General features: G+C 42.1%; 1 protein-coding gene across 1 annotated transcript in view; it reads right to left on the reverse strand.

The window, feature by feature from the left end:
* enox2 (ecto-NOX disulfide-thiol exchanger 2) overlaps positions 1–23,856 on the reverse strand; it is a 394,667-nt gene that overhangs the window by 263,662 nt on the left and 107,149 nt on the right. The window contains exon 3 of the mRNA XM_056276028.1: positions 5,662–5,757. Coding sequence (XP_056132003.1) covers positions 5,662–5,695 — 34 coding nt within the window. The 5' untranslated portion in view covers positions 5,696–5,757. The remainder of the gene's footprint in view (positions 1–5,661; positions 5,758–23,856) is intronic.

Here is a 23,856-nt window from a genome sequence, read left to right on the forward strand (position 1 = left end):
TCCAGCAGGGCAAAATCATAAGTTGTGTGAAAAAAGAGTTGCATTACAAAAATCTTCAAGGCACTGATGAAGTTCAAGGATAGTGAACTTTTGCTTTGAAACCTTCCATAACCTTTCCTGGTTTAAGTCCAATTATGTCGAAATACAAGGAAAACAACTGCCACAAATTGTATTTGGGTTCCATCAGACCTGGGTAAGGACGTTGGTAAAACCCGATCTTAATAAGTGAGACGTGATGAACCAGAACCAGTTGGGGAAGTTCACAGCAGAGCCACATTGCCAGGTGCACAGCAGAGACGATCGTTCGACTTTTCATAGTTTTTAGGTGAGCTCGTAAAAACAGGGTGACTGCATGGTCTTAGGTGATGGTGCTGAAACAACACATTTCAGAGTTGACTTTGTCACAGTCTACTTTTTTTCCCCCTTTAACCAGAGAGGACTTGTCATAAATAAACAAAATGCGTTCCAGGCAGAGTTCAATTACCCCAGTCAGCCAATAGTAATGAGTAACAGCCAGTGCATGCTCTCATTCAATTTTTGTGTCCCTGGGAAATAATGTTTTTGCATCTCTTGACTTTTTTGTAAACAATGAGGTTCTATTCGTGGCCTATTTAGTGTAGCAAAACATTCAAATCAAACACTAATTTGACTTCATGCCTCGGCAGATGAAAGCAGCCTTCATTTGCTTTCATGGCTCATATGAGAACTTCTGTGTTAGTGACATTGCAGTCCCCTATTAGTCAAATAAACTGTTCCACTTCAAAGCAAGGTGAAATAAATCAAAGTAACTCTAGCTGGAACATTTTCACCATTTCCTTCCAAATTCGGGATAAAAAAAAAAAGACATCTCGGAAAAGTACACAAGAGCTAAGTCTTCAGCCACCTAGTCATGAATGTAATTACACAGAGCAGCACAGCTGGATGTCTGCCTGCACATTTCAGTTTCACATATTAATGCAAAAATCTATAGAATAGTTGACCCTCTCCTATCTGATCTCCTGTGCAGTCATAAATTTGTCTCATCTTATGAATTATTCAAATTCTAATACTAAATGGGACCTGGGCCTCATGGACAACTTAACATTAGGACTACAGTTGTAATGCATTTCTAACAGAGGCTGTGAGAGGCATACATATATTCTGATCCAGCGTGTTATCTGCTTTTTGTTACAGTTGTCTAAAGTGTCATACACAAAAAAAAAAAGAAAAGAAAAAAAAGCCGTGGTAATCGAGGATTTCCTTTTCAAATTGTGTAATTAAAATTATATGTTTCTCTCTCTCTTGTGCTTTGCAAATCGAAAAAACAATTGCCAGCTGACACAGTCCTGTATCTCTAGGCAGCAGTATTCTACAACAATCTACCCTTTCCAATCAAACAAGAGGCTTCAGATAGCTGCTCCACAAAGCTTTCAGTAAAAGGGGGACAGTAGTTTATTTAAAGGTTCTGGCCCTGTGATGGCCTGGCAGCCTGTCCAGGGTGTCTCCCTGCCTGCCGCCAAATGACTGCTGGGATAGGCTCCACCATCCCCGCGACCCTGAGAGCAGGATAAGCGGTTTGGATAATGGATGGATGTTCAGTGGAAGGTCTGCCAGTTTAAAGGACTGGCGTGATATTTGGTAGGTATGCTCCATACTGTATTTGTGCTGATATTCGACAATATTTTCAAACACATTTTGGTCGACTGCCAATGCCGATACCGATATATACACATCGTTTTTTCATTTCATTGAAGAGAACACCAAGTCTCTCCTGTACTAGAATTAACCTATAAATCATTGTGATGGCCTACTTCTTGTAGATATAGTGATAAGAAAATTCTTCTGATTCTACCCTAAATGTATTCTTTTACAAATGTAGACGTTCACTCATGATTATCTAACTAAAATGGAAGGTCTGTCTGTCTGTCTGTCTGTCTGTCTGTCTGTCTGTCTGTCAGTCAGTCAGTCAGTCAGTCACCAGATAAACAGCGCCACTCTGCCATAGCAAACCACGCTGTGGTCAGAGGGGGTATTAAATCCAAACAGGCACTGCACGAGTCTGAGTGAATGGCTTGTTATCAAGAGCAATGAATTCAATGATTATGTTGTTAAGGGCTTTCACCTTTGGGTGGTCGCTACTATATTTATCTTTGTCAAATGAATGAAGTAGAGGTTGCTGACAGGTTTTCACTGGTGCTGTTTATTCTTGCCTACTTTTCAGAAACTCTTTGTAGTGTTCAGGTTCGGGATGATAATTAAATTGGTAGGGTTAAGGAAGTGTGGTTTTACCCCTCCTCACATCACTGGTGCTTTACAAACATTGCAAATAGCAGTTTTGTTATCTGTTGCAGATACTTCGAAATACTTCCATACAGCTGACATGTTGAAGCTTGTTGCTGGAGCTCATAATAAACATTTAGTGTCGTGGCGTGCAGATAGTTAACGTGCCACCTTATCAGCCAGGCACATCAGCAAAAATTTTCCATATCTGCCGATGCTGATGATTAACTTCTTGAGTTTTTATCGATTGATACCGATGACATGCCGATATCATCATACAGCCCTAGTATTTGGTATCATCAATTCTGAGATCAATAAATGGTGCAGTTACAGTTCAGACAGGAATTTAAAAAAAAAGTCTCATCTGAAGGTTGATGTTGTTCCATTAATTCAACTGCAAGAAAGATGTCCAACACGGACCAACGGGTGATTCTGCACTTGTGAATCTGTGATGGTGGAACCTCTTTCAATGAAGCTCCTTCTGGATATCTTTGACCTCTATCTCGTTTAATAGGCTCATTCTTTAATTACCTAACCTTAATTTTCCTCTTCCCTACTTATCTCAACCTCCCCAACACACACACACACACACACACACACACACACACACACACACACACACACACACACACACACACACACACATCACTACCACCAGCACACCCCGACAGACGGTTAGCAGATGATAAACTGGACAGGGAAGGTTGAAGCGACTCCCCAGGAAAGGTCACACTGTATTAACCAAGATGCACAGTGTCCCAGTACACACAGTAATATTCCTGTTTGGAGGAATTTTAATGAGCTGGGGAAAAGTGAATAGCTACCCTAAAAAAGACCTTTAGCCAGGTGGTGCTGAGCCTTTTTCTGCCACTTTTTTCCTGGGGCGAGGGCAGAGACCTGATAGCTTTGACAATGGCAGCGTTCGTTCCATAAATCAGATTAGGCTGAATCCAAAAGCAGGCCAGGCTCATCTCTAGAGAGCCCCCCTCTGGCATGAATTTTGATGGAAATGAGTTTCACACAATGTGCAAAAACAACTGTTAACCCCTCTCTATGGTTGAGACCTTATTAACAACACAGGCTTCCCTGCTGTCACTCACAGCTAAGAGATCACTTGACTCAAAACACCAGACACAAACATATCAATATGGACACGAGGACAGGAGAAACAAATGTGTTTGTGTTTTTTCCAAAAGGAAGGCAATACTATCATTAAAATGCCTCTAGTCTTCTGCTATCCTACAAATGATCTATGAGGACAAGTGGGCAGTCAAATTAATTTTGGCAGCTGATATGCAGCAAGCTGGTCATGATCCCCGGCACCCAAATGTACCCTCAGCCAAAATAAGCATCGCGTACACTGGCTCCAAGTCAACATCAACATAGCACAGATGGACTCGATGCTCAAGTTTAGATTTTTAGTTCCCTGCAGAAAAGCAATTTAAAAAATTAAAAGGTTAATAAGCCTTTACTCAACAGAGAAACCAAAGCTGTTCTACCTGGAGCCAAGTGAAATCCACATCATCTCTTTGCTCATGGCTCTGCTTACTCACTTCACTGTCATTATGCATCAGAAACACTCCAGATTCATTAGCGTCACTTTTATTTTCTCTGAATGGAACATTCCAATGCCAGTCACAACTTGAGAGGAAACCATTAAGGCATTTCAAATTAAGCCCAAACACTTTTTGACCTGCTCTCCACCTCACACGCTCACCAATTAAGAGGGTGTGGTTTGCAGCTCTGACGATATACATTCCTCTTTCTCTCTCTGTCTGTCTCCCTCTCTTTCTTTCTGTCTCTCTCTCCCTCTCTCTTCTCTCTCTCTCTCTCTCTCTCTCTCTCTCTCTCTCTCTCTCTCTCTCTCTCTCTCTCTCTCTCTCTCTCTCTCTCTTCTCTTCTCTCTCTCTCTGTCTCTCCCTCTCTGTCTCTTTCTCTCTCTAATTAATCCCCATCTCTGCCTTTTAATAAAGGCTGATGTTGTCAGAGACCAAATAGATAAAATATTTTTTAGACTTGATGTCTTCATAACATAACAAACGTTCCAGAGGAGACCGGCTGAAAGTGCCCGATTCTCCTGAGTGGAGAGGGCAGACTGCAGATAATTTCATCTGCTGTAAGCAAATAAGCCAGCTTGACAATATATAGAATAAAGAGCAAGGAAACAAGAGAGAGAGGGAGGGAGAAGATGCTAGACAAAGGGCAAACCAGGTTAACGGGAGGGAGGGAGGCCAGATATCAGACAGAGCATTCATTATCACCTGACTGACCTGCACACCGCGCTGTGTGAGAGTAATAGAAAAGGACAGGCTCATCGGCCGAAGCCCAGCAAGAAATGAGTCGCTTTGACTTCCTCTCTCCCCCCTTGCTTCTGAGCACTCTGTCACTCTAACACTATTCACTTTCTACTCCCATTGTTATTCCCTTATTCTAGCTTTATTTCCATTCTCTCTCTCTCTTTGCCAAACTGTTGTAATAATTCTCAAGACATTCACTGTAGGAGGGAAAAACCTGCACAGACACAGAAAACTACATTGCAGTTCCCCTTTATAAACCAGTATGTAATGCCATACAATACACCATGCACATTTTGTTCTCAGCTGTTTGCAAGATGCAGAAGAAGGGATTTCCTGGTCCTGTACCCTCTCGACGGGTAGAGTATTAAAACCAATAAGGTTGAGAATTTTGTTTTCCTATTGGGCATACCTGTGCTAAAAATGTTTTCTCTCGCAGTGCTGGGAGGAGCTTGGATAAACATGTCCCCCGAATGGCATATATTATATTATATTTGCACATCTACTGATGCCAGAGGAAATGAGCCCTCACTTTTGTGTGGGTCTTGTGACAGAGTTGGAGTGAATGCGTGTCACTGCTCACTCCCTGTTTGCATTCAGCCTTGTAAGAAACATACCTGTAAGCCTGGATGACCGCAACTCCGCTTCAGTCAGAAGCTTTGACAGCCAGAAAATAACTAGGACAGCCTGGCAAGGTTTTGCCTTTCCTGTGCGCCGACCAAACCAAAGTAAACACGAAAAACACGAATAGCATGAAGCAGGGGAGGGGGATGAAAGCCAGTTTGAGTGCAATGCAGGCCCAGGGGTTAGAGTGGATGAGAAGAAGCCGTTCATTGATTTGAGGAGAGACTTTCCCCACCGGGGGATGGGGGTTGGGGTAGTGGGGGTGAAGGTAGAGGTGGGGCCAGCGACAACATTATCAGCATTGAAGCAAAGGTGTTGCCAGCAAATCCTCTTTGTGCTGCAGAATCTCAATTCTCCACCTGGCTATAGGAAGGCTGCCTCAGGTGCTGCGGAACGTACCTTGGTGGACTTGTGAACACACACACACACACACACACACACACACACACACGAACATGCATACACACAAACACAAGCCTCTTACCTCCAACTCTGCTTGATCTGTAGTCTTTGTACATCCTAAAGATGCGGCGCCGCTGTGTGTGATCTCAGCCTCTCTAGCTGCCTTGTAGCAAATCTCCTGTTTGTGAGAAACAACATGAATAACAAAAGGTCAGATCAATTTTTGCTGGTTATTTTTGGAAACATGCATCAGAAGAGACTCTTTCAACACATCCCCAGAACCCCTACTTATCTCTTCTGTAGTCTGCATTCAAGGACACCAAGACGGCCAGGTAATAACGCCCACATTATAAGGGTTTTTGTCTTGAATAAAGAGGAAATGGCAAGCGGAGTAGAATGTAATTTATCTACTGCTCTAAGAGGCACGACCTCCCTGCTTTGTGGAGCAGAAGCTCATCCGAGCCACAGAGAGAGCTCTGAGGCTTGGGAAGGTCCCATTGACTGCATTATTAACACTCAAACTGGTGGAACAGCGAAGAGCACACAAAAAACTGCTGGAGAGAGAGGGGCAAAGAATTCTGTAATGCATTACATACCAGTAAAAAGGGCCCCAAGGGTGCCGTGATGACCAGAGTAATTGGCTTTCTCCTGCTATGATAATCTGTATTAGTCATGCTCTGCCAAGACACTCCTGGGCCACTGAGAAGGTCACAGGGATGCCCAAACCTTACTCCACTCTGCTTGCCACTGGCTCCACGTTCCCATTGGCTGACCACAAAAAGCAGAGATTTCCTCTGCAACAGTAGATTTTCACATCCCTCTTCACGGTGTTACCTTGATAAGTTTGACACCTTATTGTTGAAACTTCCTTTTTTTTTTGACTGCAGTCAAAAAGCCTTCTTGTGCACGACTTTGCCGCATCAAACTTAAAGCGAAGTCATTTTATTTGACTTATTTATGTGCTTAGTTATCTATCCATCCATTATCCAAGCCACTTATCCTACTTAGGGTTGCAGGATGCTGGAGCCTATCCCAGCAGTCATTGGGCAGCAGGCAGAGAGACACCCTGGACAGGCCGCCAGGCCATCGCAGTTGATGGACTGCATGTATTGCTCAACGGGTAGTGTTGCACAAATACTGCCAGGGTATCATGACATAAATTATTTTATGCAGTTCATAGATCAAAACAGAAACATATGACGAATCCCCAACATCTGGATTATTTGGATTGTCATTTTAAGAGCAACTGCAAGCAATTCGAAAATGCTAAATTGCCTGTTGAATTAATTTGAAGGGTGTTTAGTCAATTCATTTAATTCTTTTTTTTGCCATACCATCTTTTTTTTTGCAGAGGATAAGGACATCAAGGCATCTGTTCTCCCTGACCTATTCCCTCCATTCCCCCTTCTGTATTTTTCCTGCAAGCGATCTTTCTGCTCAATCACTGGAACGCCAGAAGCCAAACGTGAGAGGTGTTGTGTGAAGATTTTAGACTCTCTGGCTAAAACCAGGGCACTCATCACAGCAGATGCAGCCTTTGCCGTGTGCTACTGCCGTGCAGCTAGAGGCCAATTTTCTTCTTCTCTTCTTTTTTTCTTTTTTTTTTGTGGTCTCTCAGACACTCCACTGCGGCCTGTTATTAGTATTTCAGGTAGACAGGCCAGAGGCCTTGAGCCCGCTCCACCAATCAGAAATGATGCAAGCATGGCAACAAGCTTGCTGTCATACACCATATCCAATTTATCACAACAAATCCTAGCTCTTACTGACTTGGCCTGAAATAGGAACTTGACAGAAAATCCTAAGCAAATGCTTTGAACGGTCAGATTATTCAAAGTATAAGCACTCAGTTTAAGCCAGTCTCTGCCAAGTCACATTTTGAAACAGGTGAAAGAAAGTGGTGTAAATGAAGAGGATGGTGTGTGTGTGTGTGTGTGTGTGTGTGTGTTTGTGTGTGTGTGTGTGTGTGTGTGTGTGTGTGTGTAGGGGGGGGTTTGTTGATGGCAGTGCTGTGGTAGAACAACATGTTCCAGCTTCTCCTTCTCACAAGTCTATCCAGAAAGTTTAGTTGGCTAACACAAGCATGTCGCCTTTCTCCTTGCCTCACATTTTATTGGCCTGATGCTCTGGATCCCATGTGTGTCGACTGCATCACATGGGTCTCTGCGTCTGTAAGAACCTTGTAACAGGAGGGTAATTTGGAGCGGGTTGATTGAAATGTGCAATTTTCCCTGGAAGAAAGAAACATTATAGCTATTTTCTCCCTCAAAGCAGCCATGTGATGTCACATTTTTATTTAATTTATCATGAGGGCAATCAGCTCTACCATCCCCAATCAATCAATCAATCAATCAATCAATCAATCAATCAATCAATCAATCAATCAATTTTCATTGAACATGTTATAGAAAACATGAGCAATAAAAACAAACAAACAATACAAAAATCATCGGTAACATATAAGCGACAAATAAGCAATTCAAATAATACCGATCATGTTCAAAGAGGAAAGAAGAAGTTGAGAACTTCTCTAGTCCTACCCCCTTATACTACTCATGAATGCATGATGCACTGATAATAAATTGATACTAGAAAATGAAAGTTCAATTTATAGCCATCAGTGTCCAAGCCAACCCATTTTGGAAAAAAAAACCCCTAGGGACCATACCAACATGTTTTCAGCTAGTAAAATGCAAAAAAACAAAAAACAAAAAAAAATTTACCCTCCTTTTACTCATGTCAGTACAACACAGAACCCATCCATCCATCCATCCATTATCTGAACCGCTTATCCTGCTCTCAGGGTCGCGGGGATGCTGGAGCCTATTCCAGCAGTCATTGGGCTGCAGGCGGGGAGACACCCTGGACAGGCCGCCAGGCCATCACAGCGCCCACACACACACACACATTAATACCTAGGGACAATTTAGCATGGCCAATTTACCTGACTTACATGTCTTTTGACTTTGGGAGGAAACCAGAGCCCCCGGAGGAAACCCATGCAGACACGGGGAGAACAGGCAAACTCCACACAGAGGACGGAATGACCCACATAGGTTGGACTACCTCGGGGCTCGAACCCAGGACCTTCTTGCTGTGAGGCGACCATGCTAAGCACTGTGCCACCGTGCCGCCCACAGAACCCACATTACACAAAAAAAGAAAGAAATCTCAATATGTTTTTCTTTGACAAGCATGGTATGTGTATGAAAGTATGTCAAGGTATGGCTCTGCTAAGAAATCCCCTTGTCAGAGCATCCGGGTGGTGTGGCGGTCTATTTCATTGCCTATCAACACGGGGATCGCTGGTTTGAATCCCCGTATTACCTCCGGCTTGGTCGGGCGTCCCTACAGACATAACTGGCTGTGTCTGCGGGTGGGAAGCTCGATGTGGGTCTCCTGGTGGCTGCACTAGCGCCTCCTCTTGTTGGTTCGGGGCACCTGTTCAGGGGGGAGGGGGAACTGGGGGGAATAGTGTGATCCTCCCACATGCTATGTCTCCCTGGCGAAACTCCCCACTGTCAGGTGAAAAGAAGTGGCTGGCGACTCCACATGTATTGGAGGAGGCATGTGATAGTCTGCAGCCCTCCCCGGATCAGAAGAGGGGGTGGAGCAGAGACCGGGACAACTCGGAAGAGTGGGGTAATTGGCTAAGTACAATTGGGGAGAAAAAGGGGAAAATTTTTAAAAAATGAAAAAAGAAATCCCCCTTGTCCCAGTAAAAAGAGCCCAGCCTGTTCCTGAGCCCAAAGCCAGAAGCCGGTCCAGGCTCAGCTCCAACAGAGGAACCGAACTGTTCATTACTTCTACCCTGCATGTCACAGTGAATAATGGCCAAATGGACAGAGACAATAGCAGGATCATCAGAGTCTTGACTCCTAACAAGTCTCCCCTGTATGAAGGTGAACTGGCCAGCAAAATGGGCTGTAAAGTAGAGCACAACAGTCTGCTCGTCGAAGAATCAAACTCCTTCACAAACCCTCCTCTTTAACCACGATGACAGTTGTGGGGGAGGCTTCAAAAACAAAAGGATGTGATTTACTAGAAAGCATTTAAGGAGATTACATGAACTTTGAAAAACTTATGGCCAGATGCTATTTTCCTTTATCCAATGCCCCATTTAGATATTGGAAACAAAAGCAGAAGGAATAAAATTAACTGACTGGAAATGTGGAAATGGAACAGCAACACCAAATCATTACTTAAAACGGAAACACCCCCCCAAAAAACCCCCAAAAAAACAACACTCACTTGTCTTCAGATATAGGCAGCACACCAAGGAGACGCATTTTAAAGAAAACAACACAGAGAAGAGACACACGTTTATGTAAATTGAAACTGATTCCCCAAAGCAAAAGTCCACTTCTTGTTCCCCCACATAATGGTTTCAGACGATGCTGTCAAAATCCAAGAGTGCACAGAGCCACTAAAACAAACTGCACTGCATTTAAGCAGACAAACATCGCTGATCTATCAAACACAGCATTGCCCCCCCCCAAAAAAGAAAACCACCTTGCTATTCTCATTTGGTAAACAAGAAATGGTAGCTTTCCCTTTTAACAAAGCATGAAATTATCCAGGCGAAAACATTAACCTGAGGCAGATTTAGTCATTCATCAGTTCGCTATACCCACTGAGATGGGTGGAAGGCTGGGAGACTCCCTGGTCAGCTCACCCATCAGACACAGACAGTCAACATTCTCATCTATAGGCAATTATGTCTCTGCCTTGGTGCCAAAGCCTGTTTTGGCACACGTTTTGTCCCCTCTGCCACATCACCTTTAAATAAAGCAGCCCAGTCATAGTCCTTGTCAATATGTGTGTACCTATTTTCCATTAAATGTCATGCACATTTAAGTATAGTATGTAGCAGTACCTGTGTAATCAAGTGCAAGTTGAGCTTGTATTTTGATGTACAAGCTGTGGCAATGAATACCGTCGAGTAGGACGATAAATCAGTCATGTTTATTGGCCATGTAGGTGTGCACAAACATGGAATTTGACTCCGGTTTTGTGGCTCTCTCAGTGTACTTAACATAAAATAACAACACTACAATACAACAATCTTCAGATATATACACAAAGACTGACTATATACAGGTGAAATAAGAGGTGCAATGTTGCAGAAAATATATCGGAGATGCTGAAATAGATGTTAGCAGGTTACTTACATACACGCCTGAGGTAGATGGACATGACAGAGCGTACCAGTATACGTACAATGTACAGTACAGTATATACAAAATGGTTGGATTTATTTGACAGTGTTAAGCGTTCATTTGAATGACAACCCGCGGAAAGAAACTGTTTTTCTATCTGGTTGCTTTGGGGTACAGTGCTCTGTAGCGCCTACCAGAGGGGAGGATTTGGAACAGGTTGTGACCAGGGTGTGAGGGATCTGCAGTGATGTTGCCTAAAATAATCTATCTATCTATCTATCTATCTATCTATCTATCTATCTATCTATCTATCTATCTATCTATCTATCTATCTATCTATCTATCTATCCATCCATCCATTCATCCATCCATCCATCCATCATTCAACTGTGGAGGGAACCTGAAGTACCTGGAGGAAAACCACACAAAGTATTCATTTGAGACTCAGAGCTTTGACAGTGGAAAGCACCCCAACCTGGAAACAAAACACTGAGTGGCAAGACAGTGGGAGACAGAAAAGAGGGGAATACACACCATCCACCACCACAGCAATGACAACCATGGAATAAAATTCTTTTTGCAGCCCCTGAGGCAACAAAGCCAATGAAAACAATTGTTTCCCCTTCTACCGCGAGAAAAGACAGAATATATAGGCGTCATCAAAGCCACATTAGCTCAAAGTTGGGAGAAACTACAGTAGTGATTTTGACCTTAAAAGTTTTCTTAACTGTGGTAAACAGGAAGAAAATACCTTTTTTTAAGGGTTTCCGTAAGCTTAACAACAATAAATGGCATTCATCACTCTGAATGCACCCACTTTCCTAACACATTTATTATTTCCGACATTTCTCATTTCTACCCACGCTTGACCCTTAAATATTTCTTGAGTTTAGGGGGGGAAAAAAACCTCACAGAAAATGTGAGGTCTAATGATTATTAATGAAGGAGAAGTCTGGGCGGTTTCAGCACACATCTATGAAATCAGTCTCAGGCATTGTGGTTCAGATTGAGGCTTGAATGCAAGCTTCAGAGTGAGGAAAATGGCTTGAGAGACAGAAGTGGGTTATGTATGCAGTCTTGATGAGCCCATGGATGTGACCGCAGATTAAAAAAAAATCCTCTTGAGAAGAGGAGGAGAAATATGCCTGGAACTGTTTCTCAACTTGTGATAAAGGACCGGCAATTAGCTAACCTACTAGATAGTGTGACGGGTTTGTAAGATGATACCATATAAAGTGGGGTGGTTTCATTTAACGGTTTAAAAAAAAACAACTTCTTAGGGCGTTATGAATGTGATTCCTATAGGTAACTGTTCATAATGACTTGGTAAATGAATGGTTTTAAGCATACCTGTGGGCAATAATCGGTCTTTTTGAGCTTCAAAATACCATTGAATGGAATATTTTCTGTCCTCCACCTACATTAGCCTTCAAGCCATTCATTTTAATTCAGAGGGTGTTCTGTGTGTTTAACCTAGACAACATGTATTTTCACACAGCGTTGATAGCATTACTCATTTTGACGAAGTCTGAATGAAATCACAGAGGCCAGAAGCCCGTGTCTTGCAGAGATCAGAGGAACCCCTCAGTGAAGAAAGGATTATCAGAGTCAACTGGCCCACATTGTGATGGAAAAGGGAGATACCACGCAACAGCTCATACGTACTGGTCCATTCATCTTCTGGCTGCACTGCAGAAATACAGCAGCCGGGCGAGGTAACAGACCAAAGGAGACTCTGGCGTTGCATTAATCATACGAACTTTACCAGAACTGATCCATACTTCACAAGGAGCTCTCTGGCCCTCTTCTTTTTTTGCTGCGGTGCCTCAGCCAACATGCTTATCTCTGTGATGAAGTACCTCATCTCCGGCACAGGGGCAACAGAAAGAGGCTTAGCAGATTTTCACATTTGTTTGAGAATCATGGAAGTATGTACAAATTCAGGTGGGAGTCTGGGGTGAGGTATCACAACTGAAAATATGACAACCATGTGTGCTGGGTTCAAGTGAATATTAAATATGTTGCAGAGATTTCTACATTATGCTTTCCACTCTCTTAAATTCTGCCCAGCTAAGCTACATCTCCACTTAGTATAATAATCTTTGCATGATGTCATGGTGTTGTTGTGTCAGATTCTACACTAAACCACAGTCATAAATCTAGCAGTGGAGCTCTCAATAAGAAGCTTCCAGTTATAACTTCAGTTTTCTTTCTTTTAAAGTTTCCACTAGAAACAGATATTGGTAACCACAACAAGTAATCCAATGACAAAACACTTTATTTTTACATACAACCTTTACGTCAATGATTACTTTAATGATAGAGTGATTTATTTATTCATTTTTTGGACCCATACCCACATCCAGCCTCCCTCCCGCAGACATGGCCAACTGTGTCTGTAGGGACGCCCGACCAAGCCGGAGGTAACACGGGGATTCGAACTGGCGATCCTCGTGTTGACATGCAACAGAATAGACCGCCACATCACCCGGACACCCCGATGGAGTGATCTTATTCATGTTTCCCATGGCTTCAATTACCATGTCTACTGACACTTGGTAAAACCACAAATAAGGTGACTCAGCATTACATTCCAGTGACATTGCCAAATGCTAGGTGGCAAGTTTTAAATGTTTAAGTACATGCACGCCTCTCTGGCATTGATTCTCTTCTTTCCCCTGTCTATCGGTATCCTACAGTCCAAAAACCTACCTGCTTTTTGCCTTGGGCTTCAACAAAGTCAGAATCAAAATCAAAAAGAGATGCAAAGTGTTGTGCATTAATTGTCTGGGTATCTGGTGCAACTTCGTGATCTCTCCCATTAGATGTTAATAACTGTGGTTAAGAAAACAAAACACACTGGTGCTCTGAGATGTGTACTACCTTTGGCGGTGAAGTTATAACTCATGTGTCATTGTCAAGGCAATTAAACTCTGTTGCTGCATGGAAGGACTGCACACCCTTAGAGTAACCAGAGTTAACCAGAGGATTAGCATAATTTCATTGTATGAGGTTCAATGGAGGGAAAATCAGTTTTTTCAAAACTTGAGTCAAAGAGTAGAAAAAAGGTCAAATACACAGTTGTGTTTACTCAGTACTTTGTAACCCTGTGCTGGCTTAATTTTGTGCAGAAGCAGACTCATATTGTGTTTTGGGGCATGCTTGGGAGTTGGGCAGATATAGGTACAGTATGAAACACTTTAGTGCTTAATATACATTTATTTTAGCCATTTCTGCAACCAAGAGCTGTCTTCTGGAGGAACCTAAAGGCTTAGAATGAACTCATTTGGCTATACAAGTATCTGATTTACAGTATTCTTCCCCCTCCCCCTTTTCTCCCCAATTATACCCGTCCAATTACCCCACTCTTCTGAGCTCTCCCGTTCATTGCTCCACCCCTCTGCCGATCTGGGGAGGCTTGCAGACTACCACATGCCTCCTCCGATACACGTGGAGTCACCAGCCGCTTCTTTTCACCTGACAGTGAAGAGTTTCACCAGGGGGATGTAGCGCGTCGGAGGATCACACTATTCTCCCCAGCCTCGAACAGGCGCCCCGACCGACTAGAGGAAGCGCTAGTGCAGCGACCAGGACACACACCCACATCCGGCTTCCCACCTGAAGACACGGTCAATTGTGTCTTTAGGGACGCCCGATCAAGCCAGAGGTAACACGGGGATTCGAACCGGCGATCCCTGTGTTGGTAGGCAACAGAATAAACCACTATGCTACCCAGACCCCCCCCCCCCATTTTACAGTATTCTAACAAACGAACCCATTACCAATGGTTACAGATATAAACAATAATGTATAAGTGAGGCATGATAATTATGATGAGTTTCTATGTGATCCTGTGCAAAATCTTGTTACATTTTCTTATTTTTTTAAACAATGACAGGACATGGACCTGGCTCCTGCTTAATTAAGCATATTTTCCCCAGTAGGGCCGAACGGTTACCAGGGCCACATCATGCCACTCTGCACTGCTTCAGACTCATGGGAATTGGTTACCGTTTCTTTTTCCATCTGTCAGGCTGCTAAAACCAGTACTAGGAAATACGTAACACAAACTACAGCTGCAAGTGACGCAGTGGGCCAGCAACCCGGACATCAGTTGGAGCACTTTCTCATTTCTTTTTGCTCTTTCCAACTGATCATGAATGTTTTTGTCGGACCAGATGATACTTAGTGGAAGTGCATCCTCCACTGACCATGACACTGTCTCTGCCATTTTTATTCATTTTTCTTCTGACCAAGCTGACCTGGAAGAGGATATGAAGAGAGTAGTCAGGGAGTTGCAACCAACTGAAAATGTGAAACCAATCAGTGAATACCTATGTCATTAGAACATCCCACCCGAACGGTTCTGCTGCACTGAGCACAGTTATTTAACCATGCCTAGACAAGCATGCTGGGCACAGTTTATAAGCATTACGTGCCAAACCATGTCCAGGTGGAAATGCCATTGGAACCGTTCCTCTCCAAGCTCAGAACCATTCAGCCCATTCATGGAAAAGACACTTTAGTTGCAACGGGCCTAAAATGGCAAGCATACTCTCCAATCATGCTGATGTTGATGTAATGCAAACTTATCATTAAATACTTTGGTACCAGCCTATATTTACATACACATATTGCAATAATGACTTGGTTATAGTTTTTCATGAAAACAATATACGCTACACTGTCACAGTCAATATATTAGCCAAAATTGTATTCAATAGATTTTTTATTTTTTTATGGTTCCATGTTAGTTTATCCTGGCTATCCAGGGGATCCTACAGTTCAGTCCAGATCAACAGAAGTTATTGCTAAGTCCGAATGGTTTATATTTCTTCCTTCACATAAGGTTGACAAATATATTACACATAGACCTACCATTTGATATGGTTCATATCATTTGGGGCAAGAGTCAGGCAATTGCAGAATGCATTCTTCAAAGGTAATCATGAATAGATCCTTTACATTAGCACGCTTAACCTTAGAGCCTGAGTGACAAGTACGGGTATAAGAAAATATCGATACAGGGGCATCCGGGTAGCGTAGTGGTCTATTACGTTGCCTACCAACACGGGGATTGCCAGTTTGAATCAATGTGTTACCTACAGCTTGGTCGGGCGTCCCTACAGACACAATTGGTCGTGTCTGCGGGTGGGAAGCCAGATGTGAGTATGTGTCCTGGTCGCTGCACTAGCACCTCCTCTGGTCAGTCAGGGCACCTGTTCAAGGGGGAGGGGGAACTGGGAGGAACAGCGTGATCGTCCCATACGCTACGTCCCCCTGGCGGAAATCCTCACTCTCAGGTGAAAAGAAGCAGCTGGTGACTCCACATGCATCGGAGGAGGCATGTGGTAGTCTGCAGCGCTTCCTGTATCGGCAGAGGGGGTGGAGCAGCGACCAGGATGGCTTGGAAGAGTGGGTAATTGGACGGGTACAATTGACAATTGGGGAGAAAATGAGAGAACCCCCCCCCCAAAAAAAAGAAAATATTGATACACTTGAGTATCACTATGTTTTGTGATACTGTACAATCCTCAAAAACACTATCAATTTTTAACTAATGGTTTACATGCAAAGATTCATGGCAGGTTCATTTTGTGTTGTGTGTAAAGCCCCTACCATTAGATAGCAGTGCTGTAATCTATCTTCAGCTATTTTACTCTTCCGCTCCAACATAACAATATAAACTGAGACAGGAAGTAGCCTAAACCCAAATAACACAGGCCTATGAAATCGCATTATATCGCCTTGCTTACAGTATCCCAGTATGTTGAATCGTAACCCCTGTATTGTGTTACATGTTGTATTGCCAGATTCTTGCCAATACACAGCCCTAGTGACAAGTCTCGCCTTTTCAGCATAGTGGAAATGATTAATAAACAATAATGAAAAGGCCACCCTTTTCATCCAGGCCTTCCTTCAACTGTGTTTTTTGGACAGAGAGGAGAAAGAAATGCCGAGGGTACATCAAAGGTCAAGCAAAGAAAAAAACAAAATGTGTGTTCAAGGAGACAAGATTTTTTTCTACCCTTAAATTTGTGTTTTGGATGACACTTATTACTGTAGGTCTGAATGAAGACAGTCTTGTATGTTCGGTCAAACCAATGGTGACAAGGCCAGGAAAAAAAAAAATCAGCATTGTGAGATGTGACAAGTGGCTTTGTGGGAATAAACAAAAAGTACCAGATGGCCACATGAAGACAAGCTTTGAATAATACCTACAATCATGGGAGTTCACTGCCAGCTTTGTGCTTTCGTTCCTGTGGCTGCAACTAGCACCTACTAAGTTAAGTCTGCTAAGCTTTCCTCATTTTCAAAATTCACAATCCATTCCTCTTAAGTTAACCTAAAGGTGTATCTCTATACGTACCCCCTTTATAATTACACACTAAGCAGAAATTGAAATTCAATCAATCAATTTACTGAACGTTAAAGAAAACATACGCAATAAAAATAGATAAACAAACAAAATCACAGGCAACAAATAAGCAACTCCAATAATACCAATCATCAAAGAAGGTTGAATCAGTTCATCTAGATATGTTTATTGATCGATACGTTTCATCACTCAACTAAGTGACATCTTTAGCTGAGTGATGAATGTGTCTCTGAATAAACATTGTATCCAGATGAACTGATTCAACCTTCCTTAATTTTCTTACCTGGATTATTGAGCATGCATCAAGACAATACCGATCATGTTCAAGCTATGTTCAAGCAATTAAAGCTATACATGGAAAATTAAGTAGACAGAGAGGAAATTGCTCTTGCTCTGTGTTATTTCTTTGTTAATGAGTCCCTGCTGACACGCTGAAAGGATGACAGCCTCTGTCAAGCTTTGCTTCACACAAGGAAACAAGGCACATTGGGAAGCTGGCAAGAGATATTGTGCTGCAAGATATGAAATTACCAGACATAAGGAACTAAAACAAATGTGGTTCTAATTAAATTAAAAACAAAAAAAAAACCCTGTAGTACACATCTGGGTCCATTAGGTACATTTCTCAACAAATTTTGTCAAAAAATGTTTTGAAACCGCTTCACTCAGGGAGTAAATTGTTGCAGAGAAACTGCTGACATTCCTTTCTTGAGTGTGGCTGGAACAACAATAGAAACAGCACAGTAGAGGAAAGTTGCACACCATTTTTAGACCACCTGGATGGTCTTGTTATTCAGTCTCCAATTTAATGTTTAAACAAATCACACGCAAAATGTGACTGATTTTACATGTAATTGGGTTTTAAGACATAGCGTAGACAAAAAGGTAGTGAGAGGGCATCAGATGCATATATGCACATGGAGCACATTTGGACAAGGTGCAGATTTAAAATGCTGATGGAAAAATGCAAAACTTTTTTTGGAATTTTTTTTTTTCTGTGTATGTAGTCATGGTCAAGCAGTCATGGTTGGGCTAGAAGTAAGTGTCTTTCCATCAGCTAGAAATTAAATACAAAGTGATAACAAGTTTGTTTAAAAGCAAGAAAAAACATAAATCCTGAAGCACATGTAGAAATTATATTTTAAGCTGACAAGTCTATAGCTTAAGTATAATGGCTGGTAAAGTGTTGAAAAACAAATGGTCAACAATAAATTGGTGTATAAGTAGCAGACGGGAACCATCAGGGCCCTCTAGGTCCTCAGAGAGGGCCTAAGATACTCAAAAAAATAATATTTAGAAAGTCGTCAGTTCTAATTTTATTTTAGGAATACATAATTTGACATAACAGTGCAAATAAAATGTTTCTGAGGAAATAAACCCTTCAAACCTGCCAATTCAGTTTGTGTTGGAATATGAAGGTTTAAATGAAGGAAGATCCTTTGTCTCCCAATAAGAATTTGCTTCCTCTGTAGTTGCTAGGAAGAAAATGCTTTGCTTCAGCTCTGTGACTGGTGGTCCAGCTATAATTTTACAGAGGTCTGAACAACAGTAATTCAATGAGAATAATTTCACATCACAGTAAATTGACCAATCATATCTTCCTTCTAAATGGGTAGGCTTTGTCATCGTGAACTTTATGACAAGTTCGACCCACTGTGGGGGGACACGAATGACAAGCTAGCGGAAAAAAACAAAAAAACAAAACACTGATAAAATAGCGTGTTAACCTGTTGGTTGTTGGTTACGTTACCGCTAGTAAGGAGGACATCATTGTAAAGTTATTATCCACGCCATTTTCAAGATTATCTTGTAATGAAAAGTTGGAGTTAATCGGCAAAGGAAGACTTACACCAGAGCTTAATATGGTAAGTTATTTAAAACGCAATAGGCTGCTGTGTCAACTGATGTTGCCAATGCACAACATTATCAATAATTCAGTCAGGAACAGGACAAGAATAGGAACAACAATTTGTCATTTCTTTAATGTACTTGCGTACACAAAAGAAACAAAATTCCGTTTCTCCCAGCGCACAAAAAAAAAACACCTCCCAAATTTCCCAAAAAATGACACCATCAAAAACATACAAAAACAGAGAACAAAGCAAAAAAAAAAGAAGTTAACAACACAGTCCACTCAGTGCGACACAGTCCAAAAAAAATTCCACTGTCCAGAGAATGAACGCCAGCCAGGATGACTGTCGAAACTGCCGGTCTGCATGGGCTAGCACTTAGCTTAGCCTGACCTACTTCAGGGTTCTTACACTTTTTCACCAATGATTTTCCATGACTTCTCCAAAACCTTTTACTGAATTTCCATGACCAAAAGAAATTATTTTATCTCAATGGGACCACCGAAAACTAATTATCGTAACACTAAGTAAAATTAGGTTTACATCTGAAATGTATGGTGCCTCTCTAAAACAAAAAAAACACCAGACAGGCACACTTAGATAAAAGTTCTCATATTTTAATTCCAACGGTTTAACATTTTTGTCAGTGTCTCAAAAGATAAAAATGCCATCACATTTTCTGTCAGAGATAAGCAGAGAGAAATAGTGCATTGGGGTGGGTAGGAATGCCAGTGCTAACTACTGATTACTCAGTAATCAGTACATGAGTTGTCAATAGAAAAAAGACATAACATAAATAAATTAAATAAATCTTCCAAAATTAACTTCCACTCCTAAAACTAGAGACGGAATATGCAAAGTCTGGAACTCAATGTGTAGTCTTTAGTCTTTACTTCTGCTCCATCCCACAGCCTCGCATGTAAATCCATTTGTTTGGACTGCAAATGCTGGTTTAGGCTTTCGTCAAACAGCGCTACATATGACTTTTGTTGGGACACTTCTGACAGTAAGAGTCTTTTAAAGTGCGGCGCAAGCCCAAAAGTGCAGACATAGGCACACTTGTTCTCACCACAGGTACATTTCGCTGCAATCTGGCTGTCCAGGAACATGGCGGCGAAAACACGGCTCGTGTCCTCGGATGACTTGAATGAGTAGTGGGAATTCATGGTTTTTAGTGCCCACAGTATCTCCGCTTTGAGGACTTCATTTTTAGCAGAAACGTCCAAAGTTGTCTGCTTTGTTGCTGTGGAAACTGTAGGAGAGTTGCTGGATGTCCTCACAGCATCCGCGTTCATAAACTCACCTATGGGTATTGCGCTGCTAGCAACCGCGGCTACAGTCTTGTGTTTTTTCCCCTTCAAGTGGCTAACGAGCGCTGCCTCGCCCATATTCAAAATGTCAAATGTTTTACAGCACAGTTTGCATTTAGCACGTCTTGGGTCAGTGTCTTTTGCCAGCCATAATTGGTATTTACCCTTAAAAAGCCATGTATTATTGAAGCTGCACGTCCCTGGCATTTTGTTGAAATCGTCCGTTTGCTAGCAGAAGCAACTCAAGGCTATTGGGCGTGCCTGCAGTTCCTAGGCACTTGCACGCCGCATGCCCAGTAACACAGACTGAGCCAGACTGAATAAACTTTTCACACCACCAACATATCACGGCGGTCCGTGGCAATTTACATTTTATTATGACACATTGATTTTGTTTGGATTAATTGATGAAACTTTAGATATATTTCCATGACTTTTCCAAAACTTCTGATAAAATATTATTTTCCATAACTTTTCCAGGACCTGGAAATTGCATTTCAAAATTCCATGACTTTTCCAGGTTTTTCATGACCGTACGAACCCTGCTACTTCCACATCCTGTCAGACCGCCCTCAGTGTTTCCTTCTTGGGCACAGATCCAGCAGGGCTGTGTCCCTGGGCCCACTGGATGCAGTAGACCAGGCTCCCCCAGCCGATCCAACACCGGCTCTCCCAGCCAGACACCTTTGACACACCTCCCTGCACTCTACACAATGACACTGTCAACGCTAGGCGAGGCCGCTGCCAGACCATCCTCAGTGTTATTGGAACTGCCGGTCTGCATGGGCTAGCAGTTAGCTTAGCCTGCTCCGCTTCAGCATCCTGTCAGACCGCCCTTGGTGTTACCACTTTGGGCGCAGCTCCGATCAGGGCTGTGGTCCTTGGGCCCACAGGACGCCGTAAACCAAGCTCTCCCAGCTGATCCAGCACCGGCTCTCCCAGCCTTAATGATCTTTACATCTTTAGATCTTTACAACTACAAAGACAAAACATACTTAGATGCAGACGCGGAGGGTACTGGGTGAGGCCACCACAAATGTTGGTTCGTGCTGCCATCTTCCCACACCGGAAGCGGAAGTGTAACAAGTATAACAAGGAACAAGGAAGTGTAAAATATTATTTGTAACAGTGTAACAGTATTTTTTTTCTTCATAACTAAAATTGTTTATCACATATTACAATGGCAGCACTGTCTGATACATTCCAAATATCTTCGTGTAGCTGTTGCGTAAAGGTCAGTACCACTGCTAGCAGTTTTTGTTTGGTGAGCATGGGGCCCGTCAGCATTCATTAACCAAGTGAGCAGCTGAAAACACTGCATGTTCAACGCGCCTTCAATAATAAGCTGTGAGCACAATCATGTTGGCCCCATGCTGAGAGCAGCCAATAAAAAATAATAGAACAATATACGTCAAGACATTTAGTAAATGTCGTTTATGGTATTGACATTGCAGGGAAACTTTTTAGTGTTGAAAAGAATTAAGACATTTACATGCAACACCATGGGGCAACGGAGGTTAAATGCACACGCTATTGTCTCAGTTGAAAATGAATTCATTTATGGATTGGTAGACTTCGACAGAAAAGTTATTGACAAGTTTGCCCACATGAAAGACTGTTGTGCATCTTTTCTTATCAAGCAATGAACGTCACTGGTGAGTCTGTTTTGCATTATTACAAGCCGTGTTATTTTGGCTGTAGGTTAAGGCCCAGAAAGTAATGGGTTTCCCTGCTCTGTAATGTTGCTTTGGATGTGTTTTTACAGTTGCAGACCACAATGAATGTATACTGATTGATAACTTTGGATTTGTAATGCGATGCTATATAAAAAGGTAATATACCAGTTGTGTGAGATCAAATGCCGTTATTGATGTCATTCATATCCATCCCCATTTCCGCTAACTCCTGCGCCGCGTTACACTAACGTGTGCATTTGCTATTTCATTAACGAGGTGGATTTGTGTTTGAATTCATTGAACAAGTAGGTTTGTGTAGTTTCAATGACGAGTCGGATGTTGCCCATATAGTTTATTGTGCCCCACCAGGGTTTCTGTGCCAGATATGCAACTGGTGTCAACTGACTTTATTCTGGCTGCCGCTGCTACTGCTGGGAAAACAGTTATTATGCAAAATTATCAGTGAATCTGTAAATTTACCAACTCAGTGGTCATTATGCACATTTACTGTAGCTTATATATTTAATAAGCCGCTGTGCCAGTGTAATAATATTATTTATTAACATTGCTTGTTTGTGGTGGTGGATTCCCAAAATGCCATGAGTGCAGTTCACTGTCCATGGTGCTGAAGTGTCTGTCACCAATGGTTGCCTGGCTGTGTGTGCGCTGTCATGATGTGTAGGCTTACATTAAATTTTGTTGGTTTTGTGTAGTAGGAGGGGGTGGCTGTCATGCATTTTGCACATAGTTTTGCACATCGGCCCCTTCGTTAAAATATTACCTGCAGTGCACACACATCTTGTGTGATAATGGGATTATTTTTAAGGGGGATATGCATTTTACTTTAGAAATTAGAGCCATTTTATTGTTTTGGTGATAACTCTCACTTTTGCCGTGCTGTTTGCTCATTGCATTGCCTAGGCTGGACTAGCCTCTTAATTTTTCTCCCAGAGCTGGAACTGTCATAGGTAACTTTTGCAGTAATATAGGAGAGGACACAGTAAGCTAGGCTGGTAGTTTGCTTTTTTTTTCCTAACGAGGGAAGGGGGGGCGTCAGAGGGCCAAGGTTTAACAGTCACGGTTCGCTAATGACGGGTAGACAGAATGGGAAGGTAAATGCACTTTCCTAATCCTTTGAAACACACGACCTCACAGAATGTGTGTACTTGTAAAATGTTTTCTCGCTGAAATCTGAAAAAAATATAGTCCATTATCATTTGTGATTTTAGACACATCTAGTGATATGATTTTCAAGTTACACTGAATACATGAAAACACGCACACACACACACACACACACACACACACACACACGCACATGCAGAGGGAGGAGAAAGGAGAATACTCTTTTCTGATTGGCTGTTTGGTGTGCGTTAAAACCATATAAAGTTCAGCTCAAGTTTAATCACTGTTCTTAATTAACACGCTGGCCACAAAGTTGCTTTGTAATCACAGCAACATGCTGAATCAGTAGCAAGCCCAGAACAAAACAAAACAAAAGAAATCACTGCTTTAGCTTGGCGGCTAACTTTTGTTTCATACTATTTAAATTCTCAGATGATAAAATTCCACACAAAAGCAAGTGCATGTTTTATTTTAATTCGATGGTATACCATTGTATAGATGGGATAATCCACTCCAAGGTATGCGTTAAAGGATTTTAACATGCAGAGGCAAAAAAGTGGTTTGCCTCTGCATCATGCGTTGAAATCCCTTTAACGCATAACATGTCATGGATTATCCCTTATACACGCATACAAACATACACACACACACACACACACACACACACACACACACACACACACACACACACACGTATTTATTCATTCATTCTTATTTATTTTCCAAAGTTACCATTGGCTACCAAGATTACATCTAATATTTACTGAAATCTGAGTCT

This window comes from Lampris incognitus, chromosome 1 (assembly GCF_029633865.1).
Source record: "Lampris incognitus isolate fLamInc1 chromosome 1, fLamInc1.hap2, whole genome shotgun sequence".
NCBI classification, from domain to species: Eukaryota; Metazoa; Chordata; class Actinopteri; order Lampriformes; family Lampridae; genus Lampris; species Lampris incognitus.